The following is a 22,585-nucleotide window of genomic DNA, read 5'->3' on the forward strand; positions in this document are numbered from 1 at the left end:
TACAGGGGGTCCCGCCGGGGCTGGGGTCGGGGTCCGGGTGGGGAACTGGGCTTCTTCAGCAGCTGAGCGCAAGGACTGGCTTCCTTTCTATCTGCCCTTGAAAACCACTATCCTTCTGGCCGAGCACCGTGAGAATTTTCTTTTCAGGAAGGATTCAATAGAAAAGTCATCCGAATTTACAATTTAAGCTGGGGATAACAAAGTGAGAAAAACTGGAAAAATCTCCTTAAAACTGACAAATGAACTGCTTTTAAACATAGTACATTCTCATGGTAAAAAGTCAAAGTATATGGAAAGGAAAATGAAAAAAAAATCCTCCCGCATGTAATTTTTATATATTCTTTCAGGCATTTTCAGCAAAAATGCAAATGTACTTGTATATTTATATCAATACTTAGCTAAATAAGATATAAAAGATATTTATAGCTTCTATTTTATATATTATATATATTTCATATAAGTTTACATATATATGTAGAATATTGTAAGTATAATATACACATTTTACTTACAGATTATATATATGTTGGGGTGTGTGTGTATATAATACACATTTTTTTTACTCAGTTGGATCATACTAGAATTCTTTTAAGCAAAATATTATATATTGTACCTGTGTAGGGAACACCAAATATATAAATATAAGAAGAAAGTCTAATATGATCAAGTAAAACATACGGCAAAAATAATTTTAAACATAATGATGTGCACAGTGATTACTACCATATGCTAATTAGTTATAACCAGCAAGCTTAGTTGTAGGACCTACAGTTTGCATTGCTTTTCTGTTAAACCACTTTCTTAGTGCTTCTGTTTTTCTTTTCCTGTTCTCTGCCTTCTAGGAGAATTCTCTCTGCCTCCACAACCTGGAGTGGCCATTCCTTCCGGCTTCCTATCTTCTGACCCCAGGGGCAGGAGGGCCAGGCTACCCTGCTTTGCCCCGCAGGCTGGGTGGGCGGTGATGAGGGCAGGGATGCCGTGTGGCAGGTGAGTAGTAGGTGTCCAGCCTGGCCAGGACTCTGGGTAACCCTCTAGGGCAAGGACAAAAGTAGAAATCATGGCAGAGAAAGTCTGTCCCTGCGCAGCCACCAGCGGTCCTCGGTCCTAACTCAGTGGTTTAAGGGCGGCGACACCAGAGGAGAGAGGATGATTGGGTCACCGCCAAAGTCTCTCTGCCTCCTGACAATGAGAAGTGACATTCTGATTGCTTCTAACAGGACTTGGAGTTAATTAGCCTGTGACTGACTGAGTCAATACATCAACAAAGGTTGATTCAGCCACTAGCTGAGAACTGTCTTCAGCACCTTGATATATCTGTCCTGGAAAACTCTATCCAAACGAGCAGCTGCTCTCAGAAACCAGGACACAGAGGGAAACAAACGTATCATCCTTACGGCTGGTGCAGGGGATCACCCTCTCAAGCTGACTCAGATTTGGGCTCAGTGTCGGGGAATGGCACCCTCGGAAAGCGAAACAGACATGAATCAGGGTAAATGGGTGAGGCTGCCACCTGAGGAAACTCCCTCTGAACCAGCCCACAGGTGGGCTGCTAGTGAGACAAGCAACCTCCGCTAAAAGGAAACCAGTGCTAAAAGCGTTCTCAGTTTGGTGTAGGGAGAAGGATCGTGACTCTAACTTCTCCGGCTTTCTCTGTATTCATGCTCCCTTTACTGTATGATTTGCAGCCCTGCCCATCAAGAGGAGAGGTCCGTTTCCCACTGCTTGAATCGGGGCTGGCCTCCTCTCTTGCTTCGGCAAACAGCATGTGGTGGGAAGTGGTGCTGTGCCGGTTCCAAGCGTTGGTTTCAAGGAGCCCTACCCGCTTTCGCTCTCCCTCAGAGCACCATGGGAACCAACCTGAGTTAGCCGGCTGGTTGATGACCGACAGTCCAGTCAGGTTCACTGTCACAGCCAACAGCTGCCAGACAGGGGAGGCTACCTCAGACCAGAAAGTCTGTAGCTCACCCCGCAGCTGACCACAGATGCATGAGTGAGGCCACCTGAGATTAGCCAAGGATGGCCCAGGTCGGCAGACCTGTAGACCCATGATCAGACTGAGTTTTGGGGAAGTTGTTATGCGGCTTTGCTCACTGATACACAGAGAATAACTATCAGCATGTTTCTGAAGAGTGAGCGGCAAACATTAGTTTTGTTTTGGATGTAAGACTTGCCCACAAGAATACTTTGATTGCTAGGAATATTAGACTTCATTTTCCTAAGATGTGTGTGTGTGTGTGTGTGTGTGTGTGTGTGTTTACGTGAGGCAGTAATAATTATATTCTTGCTTCTAATGATTGGGTATCAGCACCAAATAGTCCCTGGCTTCTGGGGAAGATGGGCCACTGAGGAGCAGACCCTAGTTCTGAGGGCAGGTGAGTGGGGAGGGGCATCTATAAGAGGCTGAGAGCCGGCTGTGGGATGGGCCTGCTATCAGCATGCCACACTTTCCTGTTGAAATGACACCCCAAGATCCACTTCTGCCCCCCAGCTTCACCTGAACAGCAGCTGGGCTGAAACCAAGATAGAACAACTGCGACCCCCATTCAAGCAATCATCCACTGGAGGGTGTGAGAGATGATAAATAATCGCAGCAAGCACTTCTGCAGCACTTACTGTGTGCCAGGGACCGCTCTGAGCACTTTACATAGTAACTCACTGCATCCTCACAGCAACCCAGCAGCACAATTCATACCAGCCACACGAAGGATAAAATACTTAGGTAGAAATTCAACAAACTAAAAAAAAACCAAATAGGACTTTGAAATTCTGTAGAGGGACACAGGTGGAAAGACACATCAACACTGTCATGTTCTTGGATAGAAAGGCAGCATCACAGAGATGTCGGTTTTCCCCAAGTTAACTTACAAATTTAACTTGATCCCGACAGATACACTGCATTGATCAAGATACTGCCATGCTGGGCAGTTCAACAGAGGGAATTTTATCCAGGGAGCAAGTGGTAAAGAAGAGCAAAACCCCAAACGGGGTGTGGAAGGGTCACCCACAGATGAGGGGGTAGATGGCCCAGAGCCTGCACTGCGCAGGGCTTCCTGCTGGGGGTTTCCCGCCCTTACTCTGTAACGCATGCTCAGTGGAGACTGGTGGGCACACTTGCCCTCCATGTTATTCTGGTTGACGATGGAATTGCCTTCTCTGCCTCTCCTGCCACTCCTGCTTTTTTTTTTTGGTCAAGTGTGTTTATATGTGGTGCAATTCCACTTTGGATTCTGTCTTTGTATTAGTCTTCTGGAGTATAGTGGGATTAATGTCTCTCAAAAGTTTTCAAAAAAAGAGAATTTTTCGCCAAGGCACTATTGGCGGTACTTAACCACTGATGTTGTCAACCAGAGGTGATTTTGTGCCCCAGGGGGCATTTGGCGCCGTTGGAGACATTTTTGGTGGTCACAACCAGCATCTATTGGGTAGATGTGTGTGGTGTATGTATTATTAGCATCCAGTGGGTGGATGCCAGGGATGCTACTAAACTTTCATAATGCATAGGGCAGCCCTCTGCCTCCTGTCCCCACCAGCTACCAACTAAGAATTATCTGGCCCAAGTGTCAACAGTGCTGAGGCTGTCTTTGCTCTAACCTATTGGCAAAGGGCAGGGAGTTGGAACTTGCCGATTTTAAAAGCATAGCCTAAAGCAGCCTTTCACAGACTCACATTTCTTAAAAGTTCTTGCCGATTTTGTATTTTGCTTATAATATAAAATAATGGCACAAATTGCTTACCATCGGCTATAGTAAAGTTCCAGCTTGAGGCTGGTGTGGTGGCTCTGTGTACCCTCAGCACATCACCTGTCCCAGGAGGTGAAGATCCCACTTTGAGAGACTTGGGGCTAAAGTGAGTCGGTCCCTTCATCCTCCCCAGTGCCTAGTGACCCGGACTAATGACCCCCCTCCCCAGGCCCTGGCCCAGTGGTGGTATCTGCCTGCAGACACTGGTGAGGACAGCCTGATAAAGTTTGTATTTCCTAAACACTCAATGACACTCATTTTTATTTTCCAGTCACTTTGACATCTTAATACAACACTGACATACTTTAAAAAAGTCGTTGTATTTTTATAATGAAAACCATATTCATTGTGGAAGAACTGGAATCTAGAGCATGAAGAAGAAAATAAAAATCCCATGTGATCGCCCATGAACAGAAAATCACTGGTGATATGTTGTGTATTCCTGCCAGTTATATATATAAATGCAAAGTATAAGAACAGGTTTAAGAATGAAATTGGGATCATAAAGTATATCCACCTTTGTGGCCCTGCTTACAATGTATTTCTCACTTACCATTACATTATTAACATTTCCTCACATAATTAAATATTACTCTATGTTATAAGTTTTTATTAGTCTTCTTAAATAGCTATTCCATAATTTATTTACTCTTTTTCTTAGACGTACGTGGAAGGCTGTTTCTAGGTTTTAAAGTGCTGAAATGAACATTATTTTATATATGTCTTTGTATTTCTGTTTATTTCTTCAAGCAGAGTTTTTAAAATAGGGAATTTTGGGTGAAAAGGAATGAATGAAGATTCTTTATCCATAGTGCCATATTATAGCTCTTTATACGGCTTATTAATAATTTATATCTTCACCAGCAGTGCACAAGTACTCCACATCCAGCCTATCTGGGTCAAGATTTAGAAGCATTAAAAAAATAGTTTTTCCAGCTTGGTGGACAAAATTGGTACCTCATTGTTTTGAGTTATATATTTTTTTCCACTATCAGTTGAGCTTATCTTTTTATACCTTTACTGCTCATTAGTATTCTTGCTTTATGAATAAGCACTAAGCCCCCAAAGATAATGTCCTGTACCTATTTTTTCTTTCATGATATCCTTTTTATTGATTTGTTAGAGCTCTTTCTATATTAAAGACCTTAACCAAGTTTTTGTCATCTATATTGCATATATATATTTACCCACTTTTTTCTTTTGTATTTTTGCATTTTGACTTGCAGAAAAATTTCCACTTTATTACTTATGTCTATTATTTTTTACAAATATATATTTAAATACCATATTAAACTATGTATTGATTTACAAGCACTGCTTTTCTGTACTCACAGTTCATGGAACAATTTTATTCAACCTATTCACAAACACATTTGACATTTGTGTGTTTGTCCTCACAAGATCACTGGTCACCCAGCAGTTTTTCTGGGCTCATTGTAGTAGCTGTTGGTGCTGATTGTCAAATATTCCTAGCTGCCCACTGTCTAGGCCCATGATAATGCCCCCTCGTGCTTGGGTGGGGTTTATAAGCTGTTTTAATCTGTGAGCTGTGAGTGGGAGTGACAGATACATGGTATCATTCCTTGGCTGAACCATTTACCGGTCAGTCAGCTGTGCAGAGCTCTTTCTTTCCCTCTGCACAGTGAGTAGCAATGTTCCAGGTGTCGGCTCTGATCCCCAGGAGACTGTGGTGAGCAGAGCCTTCTACGGACCATGATGGCTGAGCAGCTGATTGAGAAATAAACCTTTGTGCTTTCAAGCCCCTGAGCTTTGGGGGCTGTTAGTTACTGCAGCACAATGTAGCCTCTCCTGACTGATAAAGTTCGTCACGTTTGGTTCCATTTAGTTTATATAGATCTAACATTAAAAAAAAGATACAGCATTAAAAAAAGCTCTCTCTTTTTAATATAGTCCCTGAAATATATATATTCAGGGAATATAATATAGTCCCTGAAAATTTTATCCCAAGCCATAAGTAGCCATTTGTATAATATTAGAACAGTTGCTGTTTTCACTTTTCTCTAAATGTATATTCTGACTCTTGACAACTTAACCACCTACTGAATTGCTTTTTGCTTTTTTAGTGTGAATAAAAACCTTTGAATTTGAAAAGCGTCACGAAAAGTAGAGTGAATAGTATAAGGAATCTCCCTGTATCCATTGATCGGCTTTAACAATGACCAGCGTTGTAGAAATTTTAAAGGTTTTGTGAGTAATATTTATTACTCTTTTTTTGGGGGTAAATATTTCCTCTTTTATGTGTAGAAAGTCCCTCTCTGGCACAGTATCAGTGACTGCATTATATTTCTGTGTAGCTGTTTTATGTTTTCATTCTTTATTCGCTTCTTTTCTGTACTTGGAATGTTGGGGGTAGCAGTGAAGTCACACAGAGCCTTAAACAAGGGTGACAGATGAGTGGACCCCTCCTGGGAGCGGGGGCTCACTCTCAGAGAACTGTTGGTCACGCCTACAGGGAGAAGCAGTGGGTCCCAATTTATGCCCCCTCAAAAACAGATGCTGAGAGCAGGACTTGGGGGGCGATCTCAGGAGACACAAGTGAGCATGAGATGGGGATAGGGGTGGGGGGAGGGAGAAGGGCCAACCAAGTGTGAGCCGATGAGGAGCCTCGTCCCAGCCTCTGGAGACCCCTGAGAACCTGCCCCCAGGACAGCACGCCGTCGGCCGCCCCACAGTCCGGGCTGCGCAGCCTGGGACTGGGAGCGCCTCCCGTGGGGTCGGCAGGTCCTCAGGCAGAGGCACAGGGAGAGGCGGCTGGTGACGCGCAGGAAGCCGCCCCCGGGCCAGGGGACTGCAGCGTCTGCCTCGCACCCCCGTGGGTTCCACGGAATTCAGCAGGAGTGGGTGGGGTGTCAGATCCCCAAGAAAGCCGAACGGAGGGTGGCACTACGTAGCCTCTGCTTAAATCCTTCACTTGAGCCCGTGTTTCACCACACCTGCAGTTGCCCCGACTTGTCCTGCCATGTATCCACCTTGGAGGTAAGGCTCCTGTACCATCCTGTCTCTTTCTAGCAGGATCCAAACACGCCGTGATGAACCTTTCTGATGTCACAGGCGTTGTTGAAGGCTTAAGTCCACATCAGTCCCTTAACCTGGTGGTTGGGTTTCTCCCTGGGCGCAGATGGGTCGCCACCATCAAGAAGGCTTAAAGGGTGAGTGGCCACTGCCTCGGTTGGCCCGGGATTGGGTAGTTCCTGGAAGTGGGGCTCTCAGCGCAAAACTGGGAAAGTCCCGAGCAACCAGGACGGTTGGCCACCCCACCTGGGGCTGGCCAACTCTTAGGAAGGGTCACCAGAAACCCGCCAGTTTTTCCTCCCGTTTCTCCTTCTCAGAGATGAAAGGAGGGACTGTAACTGAGAAAGGCATCTCAGAGGCCGAAACCGCAGGTTCCAAGCAGCGGCATCCCTGTGCAGTTGGGAACCTTCGTTTGGTTTCAGAGCATCAATCAGGGCTCCTGGAGGAGTCCTGGGAGCTTCTTGGCAGGAGGCATCGTTGCCGCCAGAGGCCCCGGCACTTGTGCCACCGTGTCAGGCCCACTGCTCTGATTAAATTTCAGCAGGGCACCAGGCTCCTCCTCGCCCGTCCTGATTAATCACTGTCTCCTTGGGCAGCCTCCCCCACCCCGCCCCACTTCCTGGATGGTGGCCTTTGAGCCAGTCTTGCAAGTGACCCCTAGTACAATATATTCAAGCTCAAGATCTGGGATCTGTTGTTTGAGCCCTTTGCAACCTCCCATCCCCCGCCCAGGAAATAAACTATCAATGCCCTCTCTCATCCGTGCCTCAGAGGATTTTCTGTTCCCTTGTCTTTAACTATTCCTAAGATGTTCCCTCTGGTAGCAACCCTGAGGTGTGATTAATAAGAGGTTGGGGTGTAGTCATCAGAGCCAGCCAAAAACGTGGCAGAGCTGCCCTGGGTGCATTTCCTTAAGATGTGGAAAGAAGCTCATGAGTCAGTCATCACTCTCAAGACCCTCTAGTGGTCTCTGAATTCCTCTTGTGGTTGTCAGAGTGATGTAAGATGCCGTATCCCATACCAGCTGGGCTCTGCTCTCCATCAGTCTCTCTGTAAGGGCTACATCCTTTTCTGACCAGCAAACACGTCGCCGTATTGGTCCTTTATTACCCGAGAGAGATGACTCCAAGTTCAGATTAGGTTTTGCCCAAATTGGTAGTGGGTAGTGGGTGTCGCCCATATTCCTTCGAGCTTGTGGCTTCTTGTGCGCTGGGGGTTTCCAGATGTCAGCACAGGCGTCTCTTCGTGTAAGGGATTTCTCCCCAGAGGCTGAAGGCTGCCCTGCACACCTCCATCCCGGCTGAAAGTGCTGGGACATTTACACCCCTTGGGAACAACCTGAACCACTGACTTTTCCGCCAGCTCCCGTGCCGCCGGCTGGGATAACTTCAGTGTGTGTGCTGCATGGTTTCCCAGTTTCCCCGTGGGATTAAGCTCCAGTTGACGGTAGTAGCTGACTTGATAACAAATCCTTTAATAGCCCCTTTCTTCCCTGTTATACCTCCCCACTCACTCCCTTTACCTCCCAAATCAACTACCTGAACTCAACCCTCACCTCAGGGTCTGCTTCTGCGGGATCCTGAACTAAGTCAATTCCAAGATATATCATAATTCAGGGGTCTCTGTCTGTCATCTACTCCCATATGTAATGTGAATCATGTCTTAACTGTAAATTCAACACGTAGACTATAAAGAGGAAAAAATTGAAATAAACAAATGGGGAAAAGGTTTCCTTCTTCTCTTACTTCATGCCAGCTGCTTGCTGTCTCCATTAAGTATTTATTGAGAAAATTTAGGAGATGCAAACTCAAATTCCTAAGGAGCCAGCTAGGTGATGTTTATGTGAGAAGCAGATGTCATCCGATAGGGAGTGGTGGGGTCTGTGGCAGATGGTACATCACTGGAAAGTTCTCTATCCTCTGTTTCCTCTTCCTCTCCCCTTTTATCATTACAGCGTTGGTCAAACAAAACCTATCTGCAAGATGCTAAAATTCAAAGACAAGCATAAGAATTTCTTTAGTGTAACAGGTAATTATCTGACTCCTTTGTTCAGGTGGAGATCACCTTTCAGGGGTACATTTTCCTTTAGACCTGACCAGTCAGCTGAAATAACTGAGAGGAAGTCTTTTTTGCTCGTGTATAATACCCCATTGCTCACACAATTCTATAACACTGTCCAAAAAATTTCACCTTGAAATAAGGAAAGAATCCTTCCTACAGCTTGGGGGAAAGTCAAATGAGAAACTGTATTTTTCACCATACTCCACTTTGTAAAATATTTACATGCTGTCAGCTGAAGATAAGTCATAACAAATTATTCTCCTAAGTTCTGGTGTACTTGGCATGCTTTGCAGAACAATCATACTTGAAAGAGCCTTTTTAGTTGCAGCAGGGGACGCTACAGATGGAAAGAGAGAAGTACCCTGCCTTGAAATGTGATGGAGCCGTTCAGAAGCTCGTGGAGAGTGACAGAACTCGCCCGGGGATGTACTGCACTGAGCCCATCTGCACTGTCAACTCTGACAGAGGCCAGATGTCACCTACTCTCTGACTCTCTTTTGGCCTCAGGTGTCAAAAAATGCTTCTCAGTGAAAATCCGTGTCTGATGGGGAAGGGGGGCATCTGCCAGGTGTTCACCTGGGTAATGTGCTGTCACTGTCACCTGGTTCCGGGCCTGGATGTGCAATCGTCTCTCTCCAGCCACACCGTGAACAATGCAATAAGGAAATAGCTGTCTGTATGTCAGAAGTCTCACCCTATAAACTCCCAAGGGTCTGGGCACTGAAATGGGGCAGCAGCACTACCTCCTGCCCCTCCCCCGCCATCTTATTGGTGACCCGCCCCGCCACCCGTAAACGGCACTGTGCCATTCCAACGTCAGGGATCTTTGTCGCTGTCTCAGACGGGCTGAGGGCAGGGACAGCGCATCGCATCAACCTGATGGAAAGTCCAATCCTGGGAAAAGACTAAGACAAAGCGACTGAGTGCCCCGAGGAGACGGTGCCGTGGCACCAATGGCCAGTAATTCAGCCCCTCGCAGGGGCCTGCAAACACACACCAGCCTGGTGATTCAAGTCCCCAGACTTCCAGCTGAGGCCCAGCAATTGTGGAGCAGGGACAAGCTATCCCCACCGTTCCCAACTGAATTCTTGGACCACAGTGTCCACAAGCCCTAGTGAAACACTATGCATTATGCCTCAAAGTTTTGGGGCGGCTGGTTAAGAGTCCCTAACGACCCAGGCAAACACCAGCCGTTTGTGGGGGCCTCCCAGGGCCAGCACTTGCATGTCTATCTCACACCTCACAGCGACCCCAGGAGAAATGCACCGTTATCACCATTTTACAGGCAGGAAAACGGAGGCGCAGTGAGGTCAGGTCACTGCGGATAGACACTCAGCCCCTGAACAGCGGACCTGGGACCTGAACCCAGGGAGACTCTGGCCTGGCTGTGGTTTGCAGGGGGACTCTGCCCTGGGATCGCAGAGGCCACCTCCTGCCGCTCCCCACGGGCCGCTCACCCGCACAGTGACCCGCGGCTCCCGGCTGCCTCCCTTTGAGGTGCTGCTTTGGTCCCTGCTCCTTGGCTCTGTCCATTCCCGGACTGACCCCAGGGATGGGCAGCCACGAAAACGCGCGCTGACTCCCCCACAGGAACATCTGGACGCAGCTCCCCTGCTGCGCTCTGAAGACACCCAGTTTGCGCGGAGACCCCGCTCCCAGGGCTGCTCCCAGCCACGTCTGCACGGTGGGGTGCTAGTGCAGCTCCCTGTGGGACTCTCCTTCCCCCCTCCCTTCGCAGGGGCCAGGATAGCGTCGCCCTCCGGAGGGCCCCCGCCCCCTTGCCTTTGTCCTTCACAGGAGCCCCCTCCAATAAGTCTGGACCTCTAACCCAATTTGGGGTCCATTTCTCGAAGGACCTGAGCTAAGGCACAGGGTAACAGCCCCACCTCCACCGCAGCCCTGCCCCTCGCTGCGCTCAATCGGCACCAGCGATCCGCCTCTCCCCCACTCTTCACCCCTCCCCCTCCCCCACCCACACCCCGTACCCCTCCTCCCCGAGTGTGGCTCAGGGCCTCCTGGCGCAGGAACGACCTTACCTTGTTCACACCGTCCGCCATCGCCTGGAGTGTGAGCTCCCGGGGCCCGTCCACCGTCTTCCCGTTGTCGGTGGGGCCCCAACTGGCGCTGTAAATGTCTATCAGCTGAGGCATGTGGCTGATGGAGGAGGCCTCGATAATGTCCGTCATGAAGGGCTGGTCCAGCATCCGGATCCCTGTGGACAGTGAGGGCCGGGGAGCTCTGGGTGCCGGTCCCCGGTTCACAGGAGGCAAGGTGGGGTAGGGGGCTGGGGTCCTGGGTGTGGCTGGAGGTCTGCCTTCCTGGTGCCCTGGGCTCAGCCGGGCGATCCTGAATCCAGCCTCACGCTGTGTGTGTGATCAGAGGATCAGGCAGGTGCACTGACCGATCCACTCCATCCTTTTGGACCCCACCCACTCCTTTCCTTATGCAACTATTTGAAGACAATTTTATACCCCTGGCAAAAGTTGCTAGAATTCCTAATGTGGGAAGCTTGGCTTCCAGGGACTGGGGGGTTGATGGGGGACACGTTTCAGAGGAGAAATAAATCTACTGGGCAGGACAGTGTGGGGAGGAGATTGCTCTTAGATATTTAAGGAACAATTCTAGAGGGCAGGGGGCAGGGGCAGAGGGAGGGGCAGGACAGTGCAAGGGGGAGGGGCAGGGAAGGAACTCTCAGTTGCATTGTAGCTGAGGAGGGGCTCTGGCGGGGGGGACAGAAATGTTGAAGGGGTCATTCTAAAATATATTTGCAGTGGGGTGCAGGATACACCCCCTCCTCCTTCTCCCCTAGGCCACCTTTGTAAAGTGTGTGCTTCTATGATGCCTTGTAGGAGTGACTTCTCGCTGGGAACTTTTCTCTGATTGTGTGACTGTGTGTACAGGGACTCAGGAGGAGCCCAGGCCTGTGGCACCCACGGTTCACATCACCCTTGGGCTGTCTAGAAAAAGCCTGTCCAGGGTTCACTCAGCAGCAGCCAACGGGAAGGGCATTTGTTCCTTCGTCATTACCCTCTAAACATTGCTGTTTGGGGCCAAGATTGTTCTCTGCTTGATATGCTATTTCGTAGCAAGGGACTAGAGTGCTGCTGAAGCTGACCTAAGTCTTTCCGTCCACGGGAGTTTTGAAACGAAGGGCTGGTCTGTACATAGTCGGAGCTTGGCTTCTGACCCTTCTTACTTGTCCCTGGTGGTCAAAGGGCATTATTACACAAGCATCACCTAATGTGGTGTGCGCACCAACTTAAGGAAGGAAGATTCATATACATTCGTTACCTATGTACCTGTCACCACTTTCAAAAACCTACAGACAGGGACTTCCCTGGTGGCGCAGTGGTTAAGAATCCGCCTGCCAATGCAGGGGACACGGGTTCGAGCCCTGGTCCGGGAAGATCCCACATGCCACGGAGCAACTAAGCCCACGCACCACAACTACTGGAGCCTGCGCGCCCAGAGCCTGTGCTCCGCAACAAGAGAAGCCACTGCAATGAGAAGCCCACACACTACAACGAAGAGTAGCCCCCGCTCACCACAAGAGAAAGCCTGTGCCCAGCAATGAAGACCCAACGCAGCCAAAAATAAATTTTAAAAAAAGTCCCAAAATCTACAGACAGTTCATGCGGATGAGAACTAACTGCTGATTGTCGAATAAAGTTATAGGACTGCCTTCACATCTTGATTTTCCTTTTCTAGTTGCAGGTAATAGGCTTATATATCTTAAAGCAGTTCCCAATTATAGGGTCACTTGCAGAGCATTTCCTAAATACTGTGCCTGGGCCGCTTCTCCCCGGTCCCTGGAGTTTCTGATTATTTGCACAGGTCCTAAGCAGGTATTGGTCTAAGGTGGTTTTGAAGTGCAACCTGACATGAGAATGACTGTTTAGGTAATTGGGACATTGGGGGTATAAAGTTAATGCTTTTACATGCATGTTTTGTTAATCCTGAGATAAACATTTTTCCAGAAAAAGATATAAAGCAGGAAGATTCAGGCTCTTACAGGGCCCATGAAATTGACAGAAAATTGTCTTTTCTCTTAAGGTTCTCTTTCCTCCTCCCACGTCTCACGGCCCCTCCCTTGCGCTTGCACTGCAATGTTCCCCAGAGCTCACCCTCCTCCTGTCTAACCTATGAGCTCAGTAGGCCTTTCCCCTGAAGTCTTTCTGGGTCCAGCTCTGCAGGTCCTCTGTTAGCACTGCACTGTCAGCCTTCTCTTACAATTGTTTATTTGTGTGTTTCATTTACCACCAGACAGCAAGGTCTTTGCGTACAGGGCATGTGTCTATTCTGTGTACTTCTATGTCCCTGGGCATCAGCATGGCGCTTGGAATTTATCTTAAGCTTGATAAATATTTGGTGAATAAATGCATGATATTATTACCTAATTTAGTTGAGTTTCTCCCTAGCAGGGATAACAGGTCCAGACTTTCCATCCTCTACTCATAAATCAGGTCACCGTTTTTGCCAACAAGTCTAATTATTAGTTAATATCCTTTCTCCTGGAGAAAGCTCCTACAGCATAAGCATAGTCTTTGGTTTCAACTTTCCAGAAGCTAAGTTTTATGGTTCATTTCATTAGGGATAGGAAATCTAAAACTCCACATTTCACTTTTGGCCCACCTATATTTTGCTCATTTAAAAAGTCTGTTTAACAAAGGTGGCTGACAGCTTACACAGTAAACTGAAGAGCACAGCTTCTTCTCACACGTCGTGTCCACTTTGTGGACTGGAAATGTCGCAGAGAGGCTGGTATTCACTCGTCTGCAAGGAGGAAACTCAGATGGTCTTGAACTCATCCAGTGCCCGGATGACCAGCACTGAATAGCCTGCCTCCATTGAAAAGAGGGAGGAGTTCAACTCTGGCCAAAGCGCACCCGGACCGTCCCACGTGCCAAACAGTGGCGACTTTGCATTTTGTCACCAGCTGGTGCCCTTTGCCCTCTCTCTTTGCAGGTCCTGTCTCTCTGCCTCTCTCCCTCTTCATCCCGCCCTGGCTCCCTTTGTGCCGCCCAGAACATCAGAGCTGTTGTGTATTAATCTCCGGACTGTTCAGCATCTAGGGAGGCAGGGACGGCCACGGGCTGGGAGCAGGGCTGTCATTCACATTCAGGGCCCAGGCCCCCGGCATTCTTTGAATCTCATTAAGCTCGGAGGGAATGAGGCGTGCATGGATTGAATGAGATACAGTATTAATTTTTGCAGGCAACTGCCCCATTAGCGGCCAAGACTCAGGCTCAGGGTGACCCAAGGGTTTTTAGGGAGGAACTCTGTCCCTGGATGGTCTAGGGGGGTGGGGAGGGGGAGAGAGTGAGAAAGATGGGGAAGGCAAGAGAGTGAGAGTGAGAGGCAGAAGGAGAGCGGGAAGCCCAGGGAGCCAGGACTCGGCATCCTCACGTTTGCACAATGCTCTGCGGGCTGCGGCGAGGTGATGGCAGGAGAGCCTGCACGTCAAGCATTTCTGTCCCCTGCCCTCCCGCCAGCCTGAGCACCGCATTCATGACCAGCAGTGAATCTGTGAGTCCCTCCTGCCTTTTAGAACCTGAGCCTCACGCCTGCTGCATGGCTTGCTTGCAGCCCTGGGCTCTAGGGGCTGCACAGCCCAGGGATTTGAGCTAAATCCCCTGCCTCTCCTCCTGCTACAAAAGGTGAGCTTGTACGGACACCAGGAAGTGCTACATCCGTCTGCACACCTCAGTGTCGATAATCGCCACTTTTGTGTTCACTAGTGTTCACCTGTAGGCTAAGGAGCCGAGGCATGCTGGTCTAGGTCTTAAGGATCTGGAAACATGTTAGTCATTGTGCCAACAAGTGATTTTTACTGATTTATTTAAAAACTCAGATAAAATATGTACAAACTCACTGGACTATTAGGAGTTTTATTGGCCAAGTATGTGGAAGCAATTCATCGCTGGTAGAGAAATTTCAGGGTACTTTGATAATGGTCTACAGTGTGGTTTTCAAACTCTTTTTAGAATCTTTGCTCAAAGGAGCACTCGTTAGCAGATGCATAAGTCTATCTGCTCTGCCTTCAGAGAAAGGCAGGTAAGGCCAATGCCACCTGGCCTGGCCCCAGCCTGGGGCTGCTCTGAGGGGCTCTGCAGACGCCCAGGTGTGATGCTGTAGAACCTGCCCTCAAGTCACTTGCTGTGCCCCGGCAACCAGCAATCATGATCTGATACTGTCGTGTTTGTTTGCTCCTTGTCTAGGTCTCCCTTTAGACTCGAAGCTGTGTGAGGGCAGGTGTCTTGTCTGCTGGCTCACTGCTGCATCCCCACCCCCCAGGAGGACCGGCACATGGTGGGCACCCAGCTGCAACTCCTGAGTCCTGGAAGGGGCTAAAGGCAAGAGACAGCATCTCCCAAAAGGCGTGTTGCATTTCGAGCCCTTTTCATACTCTCAGAGGTATAAATCTGACAAACCTGCAAGAAACATCATTTGAAGGGTTCATTATTTATATTGGCTGTCCATTTATTTGGTTTTGTGAATTTTGAATAATACACTTTCCGTTTCGATTTTTTGTCTCAGTCCCTTTTGGCTAAAGATGCCAAACATTGATTTAAAAATTAAAACTAAGAAAAGAATTAGGTTGTCTTAAAGAGTTACTTTAATAAAGGCATGTTTAAAATAAAAAATGGAAATTAACCTTTCTCTTCAAAACATATAAATAAGTGGATAAGGAAATGTAAGTAATTAAACTTTAAAAAAAAGTTTTGAAGTTATTAAAGCTTTGAGACAGCACCAAGACTTTGGGACAGCCCGGATGTACCGGTCTGCGTGTTACAGAGCATTTACTCTTTGGGAGCCAGACTAATTGGAATTTTCCTCTCTCCTTGCCATGTGTTAGCTAGAAGAAGTGGTAACAGCTGTGCTCATGGAAACAGGCAACAGAAGTCAAAGAGAAAGCTCATCTTAAGGAAGAAGTTTCTAGAGTTACCCACGTCCAAAGGCAGAACAGACTTTGTTGTGAGGGAGTGAGTTTCCCATCACTGGAGGCGTGCCATTCCAGGCTGGGTCCAGGCTACATCAGGAGAGCAGGAAAAGAGAAGCTGTTCTGGACTTCCCTGGTGGCACAGTGGTTAAAAATCTGCCTGCCAGGGCAGCGGACACAGTTTCAAGCCCTGGTCCGGGAAGATCCCATGTGCCGCAGAGCAACTAAACCCGTGCACCACGACTACTGAGCCTGTGTGCCACAGCTACTGAAGCCTGCGTGCCCAGAGCCTGTGCTCCGCAACAAGAGGAGCCACTGCAGTGAGAAGCCTGCACACTACAACAGAGTAGCCCCCGCTCACCGCAACTAGAGAGAGCCCACGCACAGCAACGAAGACCCAATGCAACCAAAAATTAATTAATAAAAAAAAAAAAGAGAGAGAGAAGCTCTTCAAGTGTTTTAGTGCAGGGACCCAGGCTGCGCTGGATACTAAATTGTTGTACAATTTACTAGCTGTGTGGCCCCATGTTCAGTTTCGTTCTCTGTAAAAGAGGGATAATAATATATAATAAATATGTTCTCTTTATGAAATATATAATCATGTATGATAAAGCTGTAAAGAGGGTTAAGTGAGTTAAGGATTTTGCATCGTGCCAGACACATTGGAAGAGACAACATGTTATTATTATTATTGCTACTGTTATTGTTGTTTTCATCATGCAAGTGTCAGTGGGTGTTCGGACTCAGGGATCTTTAGACCCTCTTTGGGGCCCAAGATTTTGCGATTCTGACGGGTAAATGGAAAAGATGAGCCGCTGGGAATTCACATGCTCTATTTCCAGCATCCAGATGACACACAGTGGATGGATGGCCGTGATGCTCGTTGGCCTGGAGTGGCCTAGGGTGTTGATGCAAAGGGGTCCCCTGCCTGTCTTCACTGCTGGTGGACATTCCCAGTGTGCCCTTGCTGGGGAGGGGAAGTGGGTGATGAGAAGGCCCAGGTCTCCTTGGAACTAATTTGATTGGGATAAAGTAGCAAAGGTGAGACGGTGCTGGTAGAAGGGGAGATACCTGGTAGAAATTCCGTCAGCTTTGGGTTCTTAGATCTTTCTGCCCTTAATCCCTTAACTCCATTCATCCACCGATTCTTTTATTCAGTGATTAATCTCTACTGATTATCGTGGGTTTATCCACAGATGCTTCCTTCTCTTTATTCCTTCCTTGCTTTCTGTCACTCAGCAAATAAGAGTTTGAGCATCCTTTGTGTGCCAGACCCTGCTGTGGGTGCGAAGGTGAGAGAAAACAGACGTGGCTCCTGTCTTTGTGGACACTGTTGTCTGCCTGCGGAGAGTGATACTGATCAAAGAACCAGGCACAAGAATTTGTGATAACTGACAGTATTAGTGCTGGGAAGAGAAGATTCAGCATCTTTATCTGTGGATGGGGACTGGCCTGGGCAATGATGTAGGAGGATGCCATGGGGACCCGCTTGCTGCAGGATGAAGAGGTGGTAGCCAGGTGGGCCGTAGGGCGCAGGTGTTCTGGGCAGAGGGAGAGCACATACAAAGGCCCAGTAGAGGAAGGAGCGTGGCTACACTTCCTGACTCACAGTTGCTAGGAAGTTTCCTCTAAATTATATTTACACAGAGACTAACCACATGTGTATGGGAACTTAATATACAATGAAGGTGGCACCACAAATCAAAGGGACGGGATGGATTATTACATAGATGGTATTGGGGATGTTTGCTCACTATTTGGAGAAAAATAAAACTTGACCCCAGCTGGCATGACATACAGAGGTGGAATCCAGTTGGACTAATGGCCTCATGTGAAAGTTTGGGAGAAGATCCTTGTGCTGATTAAAACTGATCAGGGGCTAATATGTGGGACATACCAAGAGCATGTGCAAATTAACAGGATAAAGACAGGAACCTCCATGGAAAAATGAGAAAGTGTATGAGTAGACGAGAAACCCAAAAGGCTCACGGGCCGATGAAGAGATGCTCAATGATTTTTTCCTTGTTTCCCTTCAGAGGACTCATTTTATCATCTTGTCTCCACTTTCCTTTCTTTTTCTGGACTGAGATTCTGCAGCACCTTAACTTTAGCCTGTTTTTGAAGACAAGAGACCCGGGATCTAGGGGGCAGTTGGGACATCGCCTCCCTGTGACTGAACACCTTGAGACGAGCAGTGATACGGGTCGGCCACCAGATGGCGCTCCAGACCTCCCCAGCTCAGAAAGCTCGGGAAAGGAAAGATTCTCCGGAGAGTACGGCCCATTTATTAGTAGAATAAGGAAAATCAGCCAACTTTTGAAATTGCCAGCCAGAATGAACAAAATGTTCCCCCCAGATCTGTAAGGTAGAATTCTGTTTCTGTTGCGATTCCTGAGTACCTCTCCAGGGCTTTCTCAAGAAGAATTCCTTTCGCTCCCCTGGGGGAGCCCTGAGTCACTGGATGTCCTGCCGGGCACAGGGTGGGGACTGGACCTTCCTGCCCCTGAGCGCTTAGGACCCGTAAGAGTGGCTACAGAGGAACCAAGCTGGGGTTAAAGGAGCGCAAGAAGGCGGCCCCTTTGCTCAGAGCCTCTGTGGGGCTGGGCCTGCCTCCCCCCGGCTCTGGGCTGGGCTCCTGGATCCTCAGAGCCTTGCCTTGAGACCTGTGAGCTATCGGGGTTCACGGACACGGGTCGGGTCGTGTCTTTGAGGTACCGGGCTGCATCCGCTCGCCTTTGGCATCAGGGGCGAGTCAGAGGCTGTCACACTGCCTGGATCTGCCCACCCGAACGAGGGGCTTGCCTGGGGCGTGTCCTCTGCCTTGCGGGTGGAGCTGCAGGCGGGACAGCCCAGGTGCTCGAGGCTGAGGTCCCGCCCCCCACCCGACCCCACCCACCGATGAGGGATGGGAGTTGGTGGATAAACTCCCAGCCTCCTCCTCTCGGGGGGCAAGAGCCCCCCAGAGCCCCAGTTAGGGAGCCCCAGCTCATCAACACACCCTCTGTTGGTCTCTCTTCCCACCATCTTTCCCTCTCTTTCCCTCACTGGCTTCCCAGGGTCACCTCCCAAAGAAACTCCTTGCACCCAGATCCTTGCTTCAGGTTTGCTTTTAGGGAATTCAAAGAGAGCAGGAGAATCAGGTACATTTGATAAGCAGCTTAGATGTTTTCAGAGTGCAAATTACAAGAGAGAAAAAGAAGAAGCAGATGGAGAAAAAGACCCCAGCAGACCTCCAATTGCCATGAGCTAATCCCAACTCTTCATTGTTGCAGGCACTTGTTCTGAGGATCCCTTGTTCAAAAATCCAGTTACTTTGGGCATGCAGAAACTTCAAAACTCTTTTTAAGACCGTCATTGTGAATGAGAAATCCACGTTTGACATTTTCAGTTGCCTCCACTCTGCCCTGCGAACAGGGAACCCCCCCTACTCAGATAGCACCCGGAGTGTGAGCCTGGCTTGTAATATATTAACCCGGTGATATTCTTTCCCCTGAGCTCATAACGCCTTCTGACATTCTGATGCCAGCATTTTGGAGGCACACAGAATACAGAGAGATGAAAGCCAAGGGGCAAAGCCGCCCCAGTTACATTTCAGAACCCTCTGGATGTATTCGTTTGAGGAATTCAGCACCCAGCTCAGGCAAACCTCTTAGCAGACAGTGTTGAAAGAGGTTAACGGTGGGTTTGTATAGGTTGCTCCTGCTTTATTTAGGTTCCTGGAAATGCAAGTGTCAGCACAAAGTATGTTTATGGTTCTATTAAATCACCAGGAAAAAAATATCAAGATAGTTGTAAAAAAAAGAAAAGCAAGGTTGGATGACTGAGGTTTATGACTGAATAAATTAAGAACCAAATTTGATGCAAAACTTGGAATAAGCCAGGAGCCACTCCATTCTCCAGCATCTTGTTGAAAGCTTATGAACCCCTTTCTCTCATTTTCTCTCTCCCTTTCTGTCTCTCTCTATTTTTTTTTGGCAGGGGGAAGTGTTGGTTTCTAAATTTCTGGTGACCAGCCACCCTTCTTTTTAAAGGCCCATAAAGAGGAATTTGTTAAATATGTTTCCCGTGGAACTTAATAAAAAGGTTCTAGGTAGAATATTTTCCCTTAAAGATGAGAGGCGCTGTACAAACAAACAAACATACAAAAAACCCCACCAAAAACATTTGGAAGAGTTCTGAGTATGTTCACAATAATCTGTACACACCTCCTTATATTCTACCGTCCTTATTTGATTCCTATTAAAATGCTATGGTTACTTGGACAAAACTGTAATTCGAAAAGATAGGGAACCCTCTTAACTGTTGGTGGGAATGTAAATTGGTGCAGCCATCATGGAAACAGTATGGAAGTTCTTCAGAAAACTAAAAATAGAGTTGCCATATGAACCAGAAATCCCACTCCTGGGCACATATCCAGACAAAACTATAATTTGAAAAGACATATGCACCCCTACGTTCATAGCGGCACTATTCACAATAGCCAAGACATGGAAGCAGCCTAAATGTCCATCGACAGATGAATGGATAAAGAAGATGTGGTACATATATACAATGGAATACTACTCAGCCATGAAAAGAATGAAATAATGCCATTTGCAGTAACATGGATGGACCTGGAAAGTATTATACTAAGTGAAGTAAGTCAGAAAAAGACAAATACCATATGATATCACTTATATGTGGGATCTAAAATATGACACAAATGAACTTATCTAAGAAATGGAAACAGACTCACAGACATAGAGAACAGACTTGTGGTTGCCAAGGGGGAGGGCAGGTGAGGGAGTGTTGGATTGGGAGTTTGGGATTAGCAGATGCAAACTAATATATATAGAATAGATAAACAACAAGGTCCTACTGTACAGCACAGGGAACTATATTCAATATCCTGTGATAAATCATAATGGAAAAGAATATGAAAAGGAATATCTACACACACACACACATATATATGTATAACTGAATTACTTTGCTGTACACCAGAAACTAACACAACATTGTAAATCAACTCTACTCCAATAAAGAAAAAAAAAAGATGTTATGGATACTGACACACAAAGAGTACAGACAGTACAATTCCATTTATATAAAGTTTAAAAACTGGGACTAACTGACATTTGCTGTTAGAAATCAGGGTCGTGACTGTTCTTATGTGTATGGGCAGTAACTGGGAGGGGACACAAGGAGGGCTTTGGGGTGCTGGTCGTATTTTGTTTCTTGATGGTTACATGGATGTGGTCATTTTATGAAACTTCATTGACCTATGTACTCATGATCTGTGCACCTTAAAAATTTTTTAAGTTTATTGATCTTGCCATATAGGTTAAGTTAAAAAAATGTTTTTCACTCTTGCTAAGTGTACCAGTCCCCGCTCTCCTGCTCCACTGGGAATCTTTGCCGCACAGTGGCCAGACCCAAGACCCGAGTGTGATGCCTCCTGGGATTGTTTGGCAGGGACAGCCTACCTGCGACCTTGGAACCGTAGGCCACTCCGACCCCACAGATGTTGTTGTTGGCGACTGCAGAAACTTCCCCGGCACATCGGGTCCCATGGCTGCAGAGAACAGTAAAGACAAGTCAGATACAGTGTCAAACGACTTGGAGAAGATCCCTTAAATTCTATCTATGGTTCTTTTCAATGGTTCAGTTAGCCCGGAGCCAACCCAGGCCCCTGGATTTTCCATCTGTGTCTCTCCTTTCGACCCCTTCCAATTCTCAGCTGCCCTTCCTGACCTTGGCTTGTTTCTACCATGAAGAGTCTTCTTCTCAGAACATTTTCAACCTTGAGAGGTGATCTTTACTTTAAAATTTGAGTTGTCTTACTGGGGAAAACAGTTACAGGCTTTCTGTGAAAAGGAGACACAATCTAAGACAGGTTGGTGCTGGTTGAAACAGCTGATTTTTTTTTTTTTTTTTTTAAGCGCTAGAATTGTGGGCTGGTGTTTATTTTCAAGGCTGGTTCTGTCCACAGGCAGGTAATGAATGCTGCCTGCCAGTTGTGGGATGAAAGTTATTTACCTTTTTGGATTATAGCCTCCTTTAGGACATACTGAATGCTACAAATCCCCCACCTTGCTCTGGAATCAAGTAACACACACTGGTAACTGTTTGCATTCAATTTCGAGGGGTCCACAGAATTTGAGGCCGGCCAGATTAAGAATCCCAAGCGTCTATTAGATAATCTTTCTGAAGTTTGCCGGCCTTACAATTCTGAGCAAGGCCTTCTCAGGGCTTATGTTCTAGAATGTTCTCTGCAATAGACACTGGAATTTCATTAACTTTTTCCCTTTTGCTCCCTTTTCTGTTACACCAAAGGAATCCAAACAGCCCTCCCCTTGAACTGGGCCGGCCTGGTGGCTGGCTTGGACCCATGGGAGGCAGCGGGAAGATGCCCTCTAGCCTCTGGGCCAGGGTCCGTACAGAGGAGCTTGGGCTACAGCTGAGGCCACGCGGGGAGTGCAGCCGGGCAGCCCCCATTGTTCCAACATACCTCAGGTGAGGTCCCTGGAGGCCTCCCTCCCCCAGACCCAGACGGGTTACCCCGTCAGCAGCACATGGAGAGAGACAGGTGCCCACCTAAGTTGCAGGATTGTGAGCTAGTAGATGTTCTCTTTTAAGCCACTAGGTTTCGGGGCCGTTTGTTAAACGGCAACGGGGAACTGAACCCTGCATAAGCTCGAAGTCAATCAGAATGCCGTGTTTTAACCCCAAACAGCATTCAAGAGGAGGAGTGGTCCAATGTACACATCACTGGAAATGGCCAGCCCCAACCTGGAAGTCCATCCTAATGGCCCATGAAGCAGCTAAATAC

At 47.6% G+C, this 22,585-nt stretch overlaps 1 protein-coding gene across 1 annotated transcript in view; it reads right to left on the bottom strand.

Annotated features, from left to right (window-relative positions):
* PCSK2 (proprotein convertase subtilisin/kexin type 2) overlaps window positions 1-22,585 on the bottom strand; it is a 211,138-nt gene that overhangs the window by 17,455 nt on the left and 171,098 nt on the right. Inside the window, 2 exon segments of the mRNA XM_032605784.1 lie at window positions 10,871-11,046; window positions 21,240-21,328. Of these exon segments, the coding sequence (XP_032461675.1) occupies window positions 10,871-11,046; window positions 21,240-21,328 (265 nt within the window).

The sequence above is a fragment of the Phocoena sinus genome, chromosome 15 (assembly GCF_008692025.1).
Source record: "Phocoena sinus isolate mPhoSin1 chromosome 15, mPhoSin1.pri, whole genome shotgun sequence".
In the NCBI taxonomy this organism is placed as follows: Eukaryota; Metazoa; Chordata; class Mammalia; order Artiodactyla; family Phocoenidae; genus Phocoena; species Phocoena sinus.